The sequence below is a fragment of the Colletotrichum siamense genome (genome assembly GCF_013390195.1).
Source record: "Colletotrichum siamense strain Cg363 chromosome Unknown KSG_Cg363_contig07, whole genome shotgun sequence".
In the NCBI taxonomy this organism is placed as follows: Eukaryota; Fungi; Ascomycota; class Sordariomycetes; order Glomerellales; family Glomerellaceae; genus Colletotrichum; species Colletotrichum siamense.
The window spans coordinates 1,521,550-1,532,061 of NW_023501020.1; the positions used below are offsets into that span (position 1 = coordinate 1,521,550).

The 10,512-nt window shown below is 58.7% G+C and overlaps 5 protein-coding genes across 5 annotated transcripts; 2 read left to right on the forward strand and 3 right to left on the reverse strand.

Moving 5' to 3' along the window:
* Positions 1 to 1,381: 1,381 nt before the first annotated feature.
* CGCS363_v010740 (uncharacterized protein) lies at positions 1,382 to 2,158 on the forward strand (the record flags this gene model as incomplete). Its single annotated transcript, XM_036642589.1, has 1 exon — positions 1,382 to 2,158. The coding sequence occupies one exon, from the start codon at positions 1,382 to 1,384 to the stop codon at positions 2,156 to 2,158; it is 777 nt and encodes a 258-aa protein (XP_036491675.1).
* Positions 2,159 to 2,275: 117 nt separating this feature from the next.
* CGCS363_v010741 (uncharacterized protein) lies at positions 2,276 to 4,295 on the reverse strand (the record flags this gene model as incomplete). The annotated part of the gene is made up of 2 exons (XM_036642590.1): positions 2,276 to 3,979; positions 4,041 to 4,295. 2 exons carry the CDS (start codon positions 4,293 to 4,295, stop codon positions 2,276 to 2,278), a joined length of 1,959 nt encoding a protein of 652 aa, XP_036491676.1.
* Positions 4,296 to 4,697: 402 nt separating this feature from the next.
* On the reverse strand, positions 4,698 to 6,656 carry CGCS363_v010742 (Pescadillo-like protein; the record flags this gene model as incomplete). Its single annotated transcript, XM_036642591.1, has 1 exon — positions 4,698 to 6,656. One exon carries the CDS (start codon positions 6,654 to 6,656, stop codon positions 4,698 to 4,700), a length of 1,959 nt encoding a protein of 652 aa, XP_036491677.1.
* Positions 6,657 to 7,199: 543 nt separating this feature from the next.
* Positions 7,200 to 8,588, forward strand: Pigu (Phosphatidylinositol glycan anchor biosynthesis class U protein; the record flags this gene model as incomplete). Its single annotated transcript, XM_036642592.1, has 3 exons — positions 7,200 to 7,341; positions 7,399 to 7,666; positions 7,730 to 8,588. 3 exons carry the CDS (start codon positions 7,200 to 7,202, stop codon positions 8,586 to 8,588), a joined length of 1,269 nt encoding a protein of 422 aa, XP_036492137.1.
* Positions 8,589 to 8,868: 280 nt separating this feature from the next.
* CGCS363_v010744 (Metaxin-like protein) lies at positions 8,869 to 10,512 on the reverse strand (the record flags this gene model as incomplete). The annotated part of the gene is made up of 2 exons (XM_036642593.1): positions 8,869 to 10,022; positions 10,359 to 10,512. The coding sequence occupies 2 exons, from the start codon at positions 10,510 to 10,512 to the stop codon at positions 8,869 to 8,871; spliced, it is 1,308 nt and encodes a 435-aa protein (XP_036491671.1).

Genomic DNA, 10,512 nt, shown 5'->3' on the forward strand with positions numbered 1-10,512 from the left:
TGTTACTGCAATGGATTGTTTGCCTCTTCATGAACGTCTATGCTTGTTGACAATTGAAGTCTGCTCTGATCATTTACCCAAGTTCTGAGATTCGATGGTAATGGTTCGTAACTGACGATCTCATCTCATGATGAGCGTCGAACACCGAGACAACCTGATTTTAGTGAAGCAAGATTCATTAACAGCGATGGGGCAGACATTCATTTGGTTCCTGGCCGTCTGTCGTCTGTGATGTATTGTGTATTTGAATACTATGTGGTTGATGCTGCGTTGACCTAGGATGACTCGAACGGTGGCTGAGTATCTTGAATAATATTCAAGCTCCGGATAGCTTCGGTTGATTAAAAGGGAAGGGCTTCAGCACCTTGTTTGACGCCAGAATCAGTGTCGTTTCTGTCCTCTTTTCGCACTGATCTGGCGTGTGTCCTTACATCTGTGTCGCTCATGGACCGGTGTGGTCACTGAATCCATCAAAGTCGACTGATATCAACGTTTCGTTCTTCACACTCTCCATCTGCTGTGTATCTTCGTAAATAAGCGGCCGGCAGTGGCAAGCAAATGGAGTCGTTGATTCAGGACTTGAGATATGGTCATCGATCGCGGCGCTTATACGTCTTAGAAAACACAAGCATGTTGAGGGGCAGGAGTATTTGATAGTTCGTTGACACACTAAGATTCCCTGCGGCAAATGCAATCAATTTATAGACTAGTATTCGTCTCAAACACAGTAGTCGATCAGCTGCTTCACAGCAGTTTTGAGATGTCTACTATCCCGCGATTACAAGGATGGATTCAGTAGTTGAACCATATCTAGATAGAATTAGGAAAGATGCGATTCTCGACAGCCTCCTCGATCAAGAATTATCCTTTGCACCTTAGTAAAGAATCCGAGCGACTGGGTGCTATAGAAGCAACCCTAAGTCGATCGGCTTTTTCGGTTTATGACAGTAGCGTTATGTGATCCAACGGAGTTTAGCGATGCTGGTATCGCTATGCGGGACGGACTTGGTTGTAGTAGACAGAAGAAAGATGAGCTGATTGAAACTCGACGCGGTCAAGGATAGTGTCGACGTAGACAAAGAAATCACACAGCTCAAATTGCCAGGCAAAATGAATTACTGGAGGCAGTTATACGGCCGCAGAGACGGCTGTCATCAGAAGGTGGTGACATTTGACTGGCTATCGCCTCCCCGCTCGTCATCCACGCCCTTGAGGAGTCGACTCTAAGTCTACGTCAGTCTATCAACGGCAATCATATAAATACGTCAAAAGATTCCGTCTTTTCTTATGCTTACCTTCAAATCAATTTCATCTTTACAAAAAGGTCAGCTTTGAAGCTTCGAAAATCATACAAGCGCATCCATCCTTTACCCCTTTCAAAATGGCTTATCCCGACCTGCCATCCTTCAAAGCCCTCTCCTTCGACTGCTACGGCACCCTCATACAATGGGAACAAGGCCTCCGTTCCGCTCTCACCCCAATCTCCTCCCGTCTCCCCTCCAACACCCCCGAGGCTGAGAACCCAGTCCTCTTGCTCCAGCGCTTCGACGCCCTCTCCGCAAAGCTCCAAGTCGCCGAGCCAGAGCTGCGCTACAACATCAACCTCTCCCGCTCCTTTGCCACCCTAGCCTCCGAACTCAACGTCTCCGTCTCCGACGAAGAGGTCGAGAAATTCGGAACCTTGCCGGGAACGTGGCCGCCCTTCCCCGACACCAACGCGGGGCTGGAGATTTTGAAGAAGCATTACAAGCTCATCATCCTCTCCAACATTGACGCGGACAACATCGCTGGGTCCGTGAAGCAGTTCAGCCCGGTCGAGTTCGATGGCGTGTACATTGCGCAGGAGATTGGGAGTTACAAGCCGTCGCACCGCAACTTTGAGTACTTGTTTCAGCACGCCAAGGAGGAGTTGGGCGTTGATCGGGAGAAGGGGGAGCTGTTGCACGTTGCGAGGAGTCTGACGGCTGACCATGTGCCGTCGAAGGAGCTGGGGTTGAGGAGTGTGTGGATCTCGAGAGGGGGGGAGACGAAGGAGGGAGAGGGTGTTGGCGGGGATTATGAGAGGTTGAGGGGGGATGTTGGGTTTGAGTGGCGGTTTGACACGATCGGTGACTTTGCCAAAGAAGTGGAGAGGCAGTTTCGGGAGAAGTCTGGGTGATCTTATGATCCCACCATGTAGACCAAGCGTAGTTCAACGAAATATTTCCCAAGAGCGTGTCAGTAATAATCAGTTGCCTTCATTACTCTGGGTATACCATGTCCCTAACGCACCCCCTCAAGAAGAATCCCAAAACGACTCCTCACCTCCAACACTACCCTCATCACCGCTCTGAAGCCTCCTGCCCCGATAATGCCTCTTCCGCTTCCTCATCCCCGTGTCTTCCGCCCTCCATCCCTTCCTAGCCCGGATAGGCTTCAAGAACCCATCAACATGCACCGCCCCAAACATCTCATTCTCACTCTCGACATCATCCACATCAACCGCCTGGCCAGGATGGACCCTCGCCACATGCCTCTGCAAATTCGCCTTCCTCCCGAACCCCTCCGCCGCCCTCTCACACCCCGCAACAGGACAGAAGAACAGTCCTACCGAAGACGACCGCGACACACTCCGCCTCCTACTCCCCGCCCTCGCCTCGGAATCGCTAGGCGCAACACTCTCCCTCCCACGGCTGCGCGCCCGCCTCTTCCGGCCCCGGGCATCCACACAATCCCCCTCGTCCTCCGAGCTCGACAACGAAACCGCGCGGTGGCGCCGCATCCCCGGGATATAGCGCGTCCTCTGCGGCTTCGATCTCTTAGACGCCGGCCCTTCGACGAGAGTCTGCATATCCATCCCCTGCCCGAACAGATCCGCGCACCGCTGCGCCGCGCGCGCGACGACTTCCGGCTTGAAGCCCGAGAGGGACGCCGCGCCGAGGACGTCGCTCCAGTCGCGCAGGCCCCAGTTGCCGAGCATGGCCTCGCGCGCTTTGGTCCGGGCTTCCATGCGTGCTTCGGGGGGCAGGTCGCGCTTTTTGCGGGGAGATCTGGCGGGGGATTTCGGTGTTGGACGGCGCTTTTCAGGGCTCATGTCTTCATCGTCGGCGTCGTTCTCATGTATGGCCGCAATATTATCCATGCTAGCGTTATTATCCTCCGCATCAGACGCGGCTGGGATCTTCTTCTTCTGCGCCCTCGCAATCCGAATCACCATCTCCCTCTCCGTCTCACCCGGCAACGGCGTCTGGACCTTCCTCGGGCGTCCCTTTCCCCTCTTGCCAGAGGCGCTGCGCTCCGGCTCGGGTGTCCGCGGCGCCCGACTCCGCGACCGGCTTCGCTTCCCACACTTCCTCGACGGCGTGCGCGACCGAGACCGCCGGGAGACAGCACTGTCGGAGCCCTCCGCGTCGGAGAGGTCTGTCGCCGAGGCGGAGGAGTCGGTCATGTAGCTCAGGCCCGCCAGACGGGCGTTGTGCAGGGTCGTCAGGGTGTTGTCCATCACGGTCAGGATGTGCCTGACGGACGGGCGGAGGAGGTCTGCGGAGAGGTCGTCGTTGGCGGATACGACTGCTTCATACGTCTTTGTTCGTTGAGTCTGTGGGGTCTTCTCGGAAGATTCTGGTTGCGTCTCATCATCCGCGGGAGGTTTAACGTCGTCCTCGTCGTCTGAGGTGACGCCGGACATCGTAGCCGCCGATTGCGACGTTGCGGCGGCGGCGTGCTGTGCAGCAGCCTCTTTCCGCCTGTACTTTTCCTGCCGTTGGTAGAAGCGTTCCTTGGCCTGCCTTAGAATTGTGGCCGTGAGCTCGTCTTCCAGGGCGGTGCTGGGCATCTGAGGCGCATTGGACCGGATCGTGAACTCATCGTCCTCGTCATGCGTCTGCTTCAGGAAGTCGTCGCCGGGTACTGTCTGCGTGTTCATAGGCCAGGCAGTCCACGGGTTTGGCGGACGCCAGTCGCTAGCATCCACAATCTCCTCAAGCGGTCTATCCGCGTCCTGTGAAATTTGAATCAGCAGCTGGTATCTTAGCAGCCGGCATCGGTGTGCTGCCTCTCACCTCTGCATCAGGCTCTGCTGCACCCGCCCGGGTCTCACGATTTTTCAGCGCAAACGCATTGTACAGGTGAACCGACAGGTCGCGGTTGCGAATTTCTTCGAGCGATTTGTAAATGAGGCGCTCCTCCTGCGTGTAGACGTGCCATGTCGCTTTGCTACCCTTCCAGCGGTTAGGTCTGGTCTCGTAGAGTTCTTCCGAATCGATTGAGCGGATCTCATCGGTGTCGAGGTCCCACTGTTCCTCGTTGGCCGTCATGATGACATATCATAGAACAAAACAAGAGGATTTAATCAGATGCCATTTAGGTATAGGTTTTCTCGTTGGCGATGAGAAGAAAGTGTGTTTTGCAGGCAGGATCGTTGATCGCAAGTGTGTAAAAGTGAGGTGAAGAGGGAAAAAAGTTGGGTCCGCCCACATTACACCGAAACTCACCGAAAATGAAGCAGAGTTCTCTCACAGCAAGGCAACACCTCGCACCATACAACTAGGTAGGCATCATCAGAAGCGTTTTACTTCATGTTATAGTCACAAATGCAAGAGCAGTCAAATGTATATCAAGCAATTGCATTTCTTTTCCCAACACCACAATTATGGTATAACGAACGCCAACTACATACAGTCTACATCAGGAAAAAAAACAAGAAACTGATTCTTTTTTTACGCCTTCGCCTTCTTGTTCAGCTGCTTCTCCAGCTTTCTCCTCTTGGACCTCAGCTTCTCGTCCTCGGCGCTCTTCTTGGTATTAGTGTACTGCATCTGCTCAAACAGCTTCCTCTTCTTCTTGCTGAGCATGCCCTTGGCGCGCTCAATGTCCTCGGCCTCCTCGGCCACCTTCTTGGCGTGCGCCTTGCGCGCCGCCTCCTTCTTGGTCTTGGGCTTCGTCTCCCTGCGCTTGACGCTGCCGCCAGCGAGCTCGGCCTCGAGCTCGATCTGGCGCTGCACCTCCTCGTCGTCGGACAGCTCCTCGTCCTCGTCCGCAGAGGCGGCCTCGTCGTCATCGTCGCCCTCCTCCTCCTCGTCCTCGGATCCGGCAACGTCCATGTCGTTGTCGGCATCCTCCTCGTCGACGTCCATCTCGCCGTCGTCCTCGCTCTCGGCAAGGGCCTCGCCTTCGGGCTCCTGCTCCTCGAGAGGGATGGTGGGGTCGTAGGCGCCCTGGACCTGTCTGACAAAGGGGCTGAGATGGGGAGGCAGCTGCGCGCCGGGGGCGTACTGGTCCGCGGGCTTCAGCTCCTCGTCGTTGACGCTGTCCCAGACCCATTGAGGCTGGACGTATATCCTGCCAGGGATGCGCTGGTTAGGCGCGAGCTTCTGGGCTGTCTGGTTGTCTTCTCCGTCGCCTCCCTCGTTTTGCGCAGCGTAGATTTGGGGACGGTCGACAATCTGGTGGGTGATGGTGGGGTCGCGCTCGTTGGTCGTGAAGGCGCCCTCGCCGAGAACGGCGTCCCAGCCGATGCGCTTGCAGCCGAAGGAGCGCAGGAGGAACTCGAGAGGTTGTCTCGGGGTCTCACGGGAGAGGAAGAAGGTGCAGTTGGCGAAGAGCTTGCCACGGTCGGAGCTGGAGTACTCGGGCTGGGGGAGGACGTCGCCACCGGGGGCAGCGGGCTCGAACTTGTCGATGGCGTCGGTGGACTCCTCGGTAGACTCGGCCTTCTCCTCCGTCTTCTCGTCGTCGACGTCGGTGTCCTTGAGCTTCTTGATAACCTTGTTCACCGCAGCCTGCGTCTTGGGGTCGACGTGGTGCTCCTCTCCGTTGGCGATCTGCTTCTGCTCGGTGACAGCGAGGTTCTGGCCCTCAATGGTGAAGGCGCCGAGCTCCGCAGACTTGTCGTCCATGTTCTTGTCGAACTTGGGAGGGTACTTGAGGCCGATTGAGGTGTACAGGCGGAAGTTGATGAAGCCCAGGAGGGTCATGTAGAACTCGACGAAGGTGCCCATGATGCGGAAATCGACGTCGCCAACAACCCTTTGGTTGAACTTGTAAGGAACCAGCCACAAGACATCCTCGCCCTGAATGTTCGCCTGGTAGTAGATGCCCTTGATCGACAGGAAAGACTTGGTGACGGCCTGCGAAACGATAAGGTAGTGCTGGAACTCGAGCGTCAGGCGCTCGCAGCGCGCAATCATCTTGGCCGGGACGGACGAGGACGAAGGCAGGTTGGCGAACAGGAAGAGCATGGAAAGGCAGTCGTCGAGATCGCGAATGGCGTCGACAAAGGTAGGGTAGCGCTCGCGGATGACGTGGTCGAGGGTGTATCTCGGCTTGCCCGTCTCCTCGGGGCGGGCGGCGTTCTTCTCGAGCCTCTTCGCATCGCCGACATCGCCACGGCCGAGGGCGCGCGAGATCTTCTTCTCGAGGGCCTTCTGGTCGCGGAACTTCTGGAGCAGCGGCTCGTGCAGGAGGTACTGGATGTCCTTGGCGTAGTAGAAGGTGGTGGAGGCGGTGGAGGACTTGGAGACCTTCTTCTTGCTGCGCGGCTCGCGAGGGTAGATTCCCTTCCAGATGCAGAGCTTGCGGAAATCAGGCAGGCTGATCTGCAGCTTGCGAATGGCCTGGTTTCTGGTAACGTAGTTCTTGGCCGCTCCGGCCTGTCCCTTCTTCTTGATCCTGGCCATCTTGGCGGTTGGTGGTCGTCAAAGTTGGGTGGGAAAAGAAAAAGGGTGGTGGTGGTGGTTGGACGGTTCAGAAGCTATCAAAACTTCCTGTCGCAGCGGGGCACCAGTTCTCGACTCTCTGAACTTTTTTTTTCCATTGATTTTTTCTGCCGGGAGCTCACCGCCTTGATAAGATCTAGGGAGGGACTAGCGCAGATTCAGAAGGGCGCTCATTGGGCGCTGCTATCTAATCGGTGGAACGGCCCCAGCTCCAGGGGTTCAACCCACTAATACCAGGGCGACCGCGCTGAAGTCGAGGCCGTCATTCGCTGAGCTCGCAGCGGACCAGCGCCCCGGACCAGCGCCCCGGACCAGCCAGGTGTCATCCCCGTCCCATCCAATTGTCCATCCCGACTCACAGCTCCCGTTCGGCTTGTCATCCGCGAACCTCAAGCTCCGCGCGCCGCCGCATCGTCACCACGCGCAACACCCCCTCGGCCCCTCTCTTCCACCCGCCCTTCCGCCTCCCGCCGGGTCATGGACTGAACAATGACTGCCGGCACAATGAATCAGGGAGGCAACAAGACGGGCGTCTACGCTGCAGCAGCTGCGCTGCGTCTGCTGCTCTTCGTTGCGTTCCCCGGTCTGCCTGACCTGCTTACCGGCCGCGTCGAGATCTCGACTCCCGTCACGAGCTTCAAGAGACGTAGGTCCTCCTCTGTCCATGTCTGAACTTCACTCGCTGACCTTATCCCATACACAGTTCAAGAAGGCCTCTTCCTCTACAACCACAACGTCTCCCCTTACGATGGCGGCGTCTACCACCAAGCGCCCCTCTTCCTCCCCCTCTTCTCCCTCCTCCCGGACCCGAAGTCCTTCCCGATCTTCACCTACATCCTCTACATCCTCTTCGACATCCTGAGCGCCGATGCTCTCTCCAAGATCGCTGACTCAGGCGAGGCCGGGACCTCGCGTCTCTTCACCTCTCCGCGCCGCGGCAAGCGCTGGAGCGGCCTCGTCGTCGCATCACTGTAAGCCAACCTCCCCCCCTATCCCCTCCCACCAGCCCTCCCCGCTGACCATTCTCCCTCCAGCTACCTCTTCAACCCCTTCACGATAGCAACCTGCATCGGCCGCTCCACCTCCATCTTCTCAACATGCGCAATCCTCCACGCCATCGCGAAAGCCATCTCCGGCGCCCCCCTCGGCGCAATGGTCGCCCTCTCCTTCGCGACCTACCTCTCAATGTACCCCCTCCTCCTCCTCCCGCCGCTGCTTCTCCTCGCCTACGACCGCCAGGACCCCGCCCGCCGGATCGCCTCGACCTCTCACTTCGCCCTCGCAAACACAGGCGTCGTCGCGGCCGTCCTCGGCGCCCTCTTCCTCATGTCCTTCCTCCTCACCGGCGCCTCCTGGGAGTTCCTCTCCAGCACCTACGGCGCCCAGCTCACCCTCAACGACCTGACCCCCAACGTCGGCCTGTGGTGGTACTTCTTCATCGAGATGTTCGACTCCTTCCGCTCCTTCTTCCTCGCCGTCTTCTGGCTCCACCTCTCGAGCTACGTCCTGCCCCTGACCATCCGCATCCGCTCCCAGCCCCTCGTCGTCCTCACCCTGCTCCTCGGCATCTTCGCCATCTTCAAGCCCTACCCCTCCATCGCCGACACGAGCCTCTTCCTCGCGATGCTGCCGCTCTTCCGCCACATCTTCCCCCTCATGCGCTATACCTTCGTCGGCGCCGCGACAATCATGTACGCCTCCTTCCTCGGCCCGGCGTTCTACCACCTGTGGATCTACGCCGGCAGCGGCAACGCGAATTTCTTCTACGCCATCACGCTTGTTTGGAGTCTGGGCCAGAGTCTGCTCGTCAGCGACCTGACGTTTGCGGTGCTGCGCGACGAGTGGGAGGTGGAGCGGCCCGATATGGTGGGCAAGGAGATTCGGCAGATCTAGGCTGTAAGAGTGGACTTCCTTTGATGTCTTCCTGTTAGAAATACATGTGTACGATGGTTTTTTGGGACTGCATTGGTAGCATTAAAAGGCCGGTTCACGGACGGGAACGATGACATGTCCAAAATAATCGAGACAGCATTATACAGTTTTATATCATGAGACTCGTTAATGCCTCTGCACTCGTGTCCTCTATCGTACTTTTGAGTTGCGTTTTATGCCCTTTTACCGGGCCTTACCGTGACCTAGCCGAACCTGAACCCATCCATGACCATGCCATGCCTTAATCGACACTCAGCTCCTGCTCAACCACCCTGTGCTCATCCCCACCTCCCCATCCCGCAGCCGGACTCGCCCTCGGCGCATCCGCAAGCCCAAACGAGAAATCCAACATGGCGCCCAGCTCCCCAAACCGCCGCAGGCCGCCCTTCTCCGCATCCCACACCATCGTCCGCGCGCCCCACGGCGGCAGACTGCGGTACGTCCACACCCCGTACGCGATCGCCGTCCCCGCGGCCAGCACACCGCCCGCAAGCGCAACCGTCCTCCGGTCCGCGACGCCCGCGGCCTTCGTCTCCGCGCGGCGTCGCCACTCGCCGAGGTAGAACTCGCCCAGGTTCGGCGTGTGCTGGACGACGGTGTCGAACAGACGCGCGGCGGTGCGGAGGGCCGACGGCGGGGCGGAAGCCCACGGGAGGGCGCCGGGGTGGACGAGGCATTCCTCGCGCAGGCAGCGGACCATCTCGTTCAGGTGGGGGAACTTCTTTGCGAAGATGGAGAGGAGCCAGGCCTCCGGGGCGGCGACGGCTTGCACGAGCACGAGGTGCCCGAAGACGAGGCAGTCGAGAGATGTCGCGGTGTCGCCGCCGAAGAAGCGCATTTTCTCGCCCTTGGTGGGCTCCCCTTTTGCCCGCTGCTCCTCCAGCGGGGCGAGCGCGTCGACGGTGACGGCGTGCAGCCTGATTCCCCTTGCGGTGCGCGCCCTCATCTCCTCCATGACGCTCTTCTGTCCGCTCACGGGGAGGTGCTTCATCGCGCGGTCCAGGGTGCCCTGCCCCGATGAGCCGGCCTTGATACCGCCGTCTTCGTCAGCGTCATCGTCGTCCTCCCCGAGGCTGCCGAACCCGAGGTGGGCGCTACGCGCCTCGGCCCCTTGACGAAGCAAGACCGGGACGGTCCAGCTCAGGGGGAACCCGAGGATCTGGCTGAGGGCGGGGCGCGTGACGGCGGCCCAGTTGTCGTGGTCGGCGTAGAGGTAGGCGTCGAGCAGGGGCGCGAGGTGTGCGTCGACGTGGGCGGCGAGGGCGAGGGCGTCGGCGCGCTCGGACGGCGTCAGGCGGGAGTCGAGGTTGAGGGAGTGAGTGGTGCGCAGGTGGGATACGATGGAGGCGTAGCCCGTTACCCAGACGCCGTTTGCGTGGAGGGCCGGCAGGCGGTCTAGAGGGTGGCCGTTAGCTTCTGGCCGTTTCGTTTCGTGTCGTTTCCTTTCTGCATTGTTTGCGTGGTGCCTGGGTTTCTTTGTCTGGATATGGGCAGTTGTTTGGGGTTCTTTGTCTGCAGGGCTGTTGTGGACACGAGGTCGCGTGGGTTCAACGGTGTAAGCCTCGTGAGGCTCCGCTGGTGAGGGGACTTGGCCTCGTGAGGGCAGATGGGGTGAGTGTGAAAAGCGTGGGATGAAGGGGGCGTGGAAGGGAAGTGTGACGCGGATGTTGATGTGAGTCAGGGTAGGAGGGTGTTGGTGTAAGTGAGATACAAGCGTCACTTGTCACTTACTTGATGTGTCGACGGCAGGGTCGTTGCTCGGGACAAGACACCATTCGGAGCTTGGGAGAGCGGTGTGAAGGTATGCGATGGCGGCGAGGCACTCGGCGTCGACGGAGGGCAGACCGAAGGCCGGGCCCCAAACGTGGAGTTCTAGAGGCTCCAT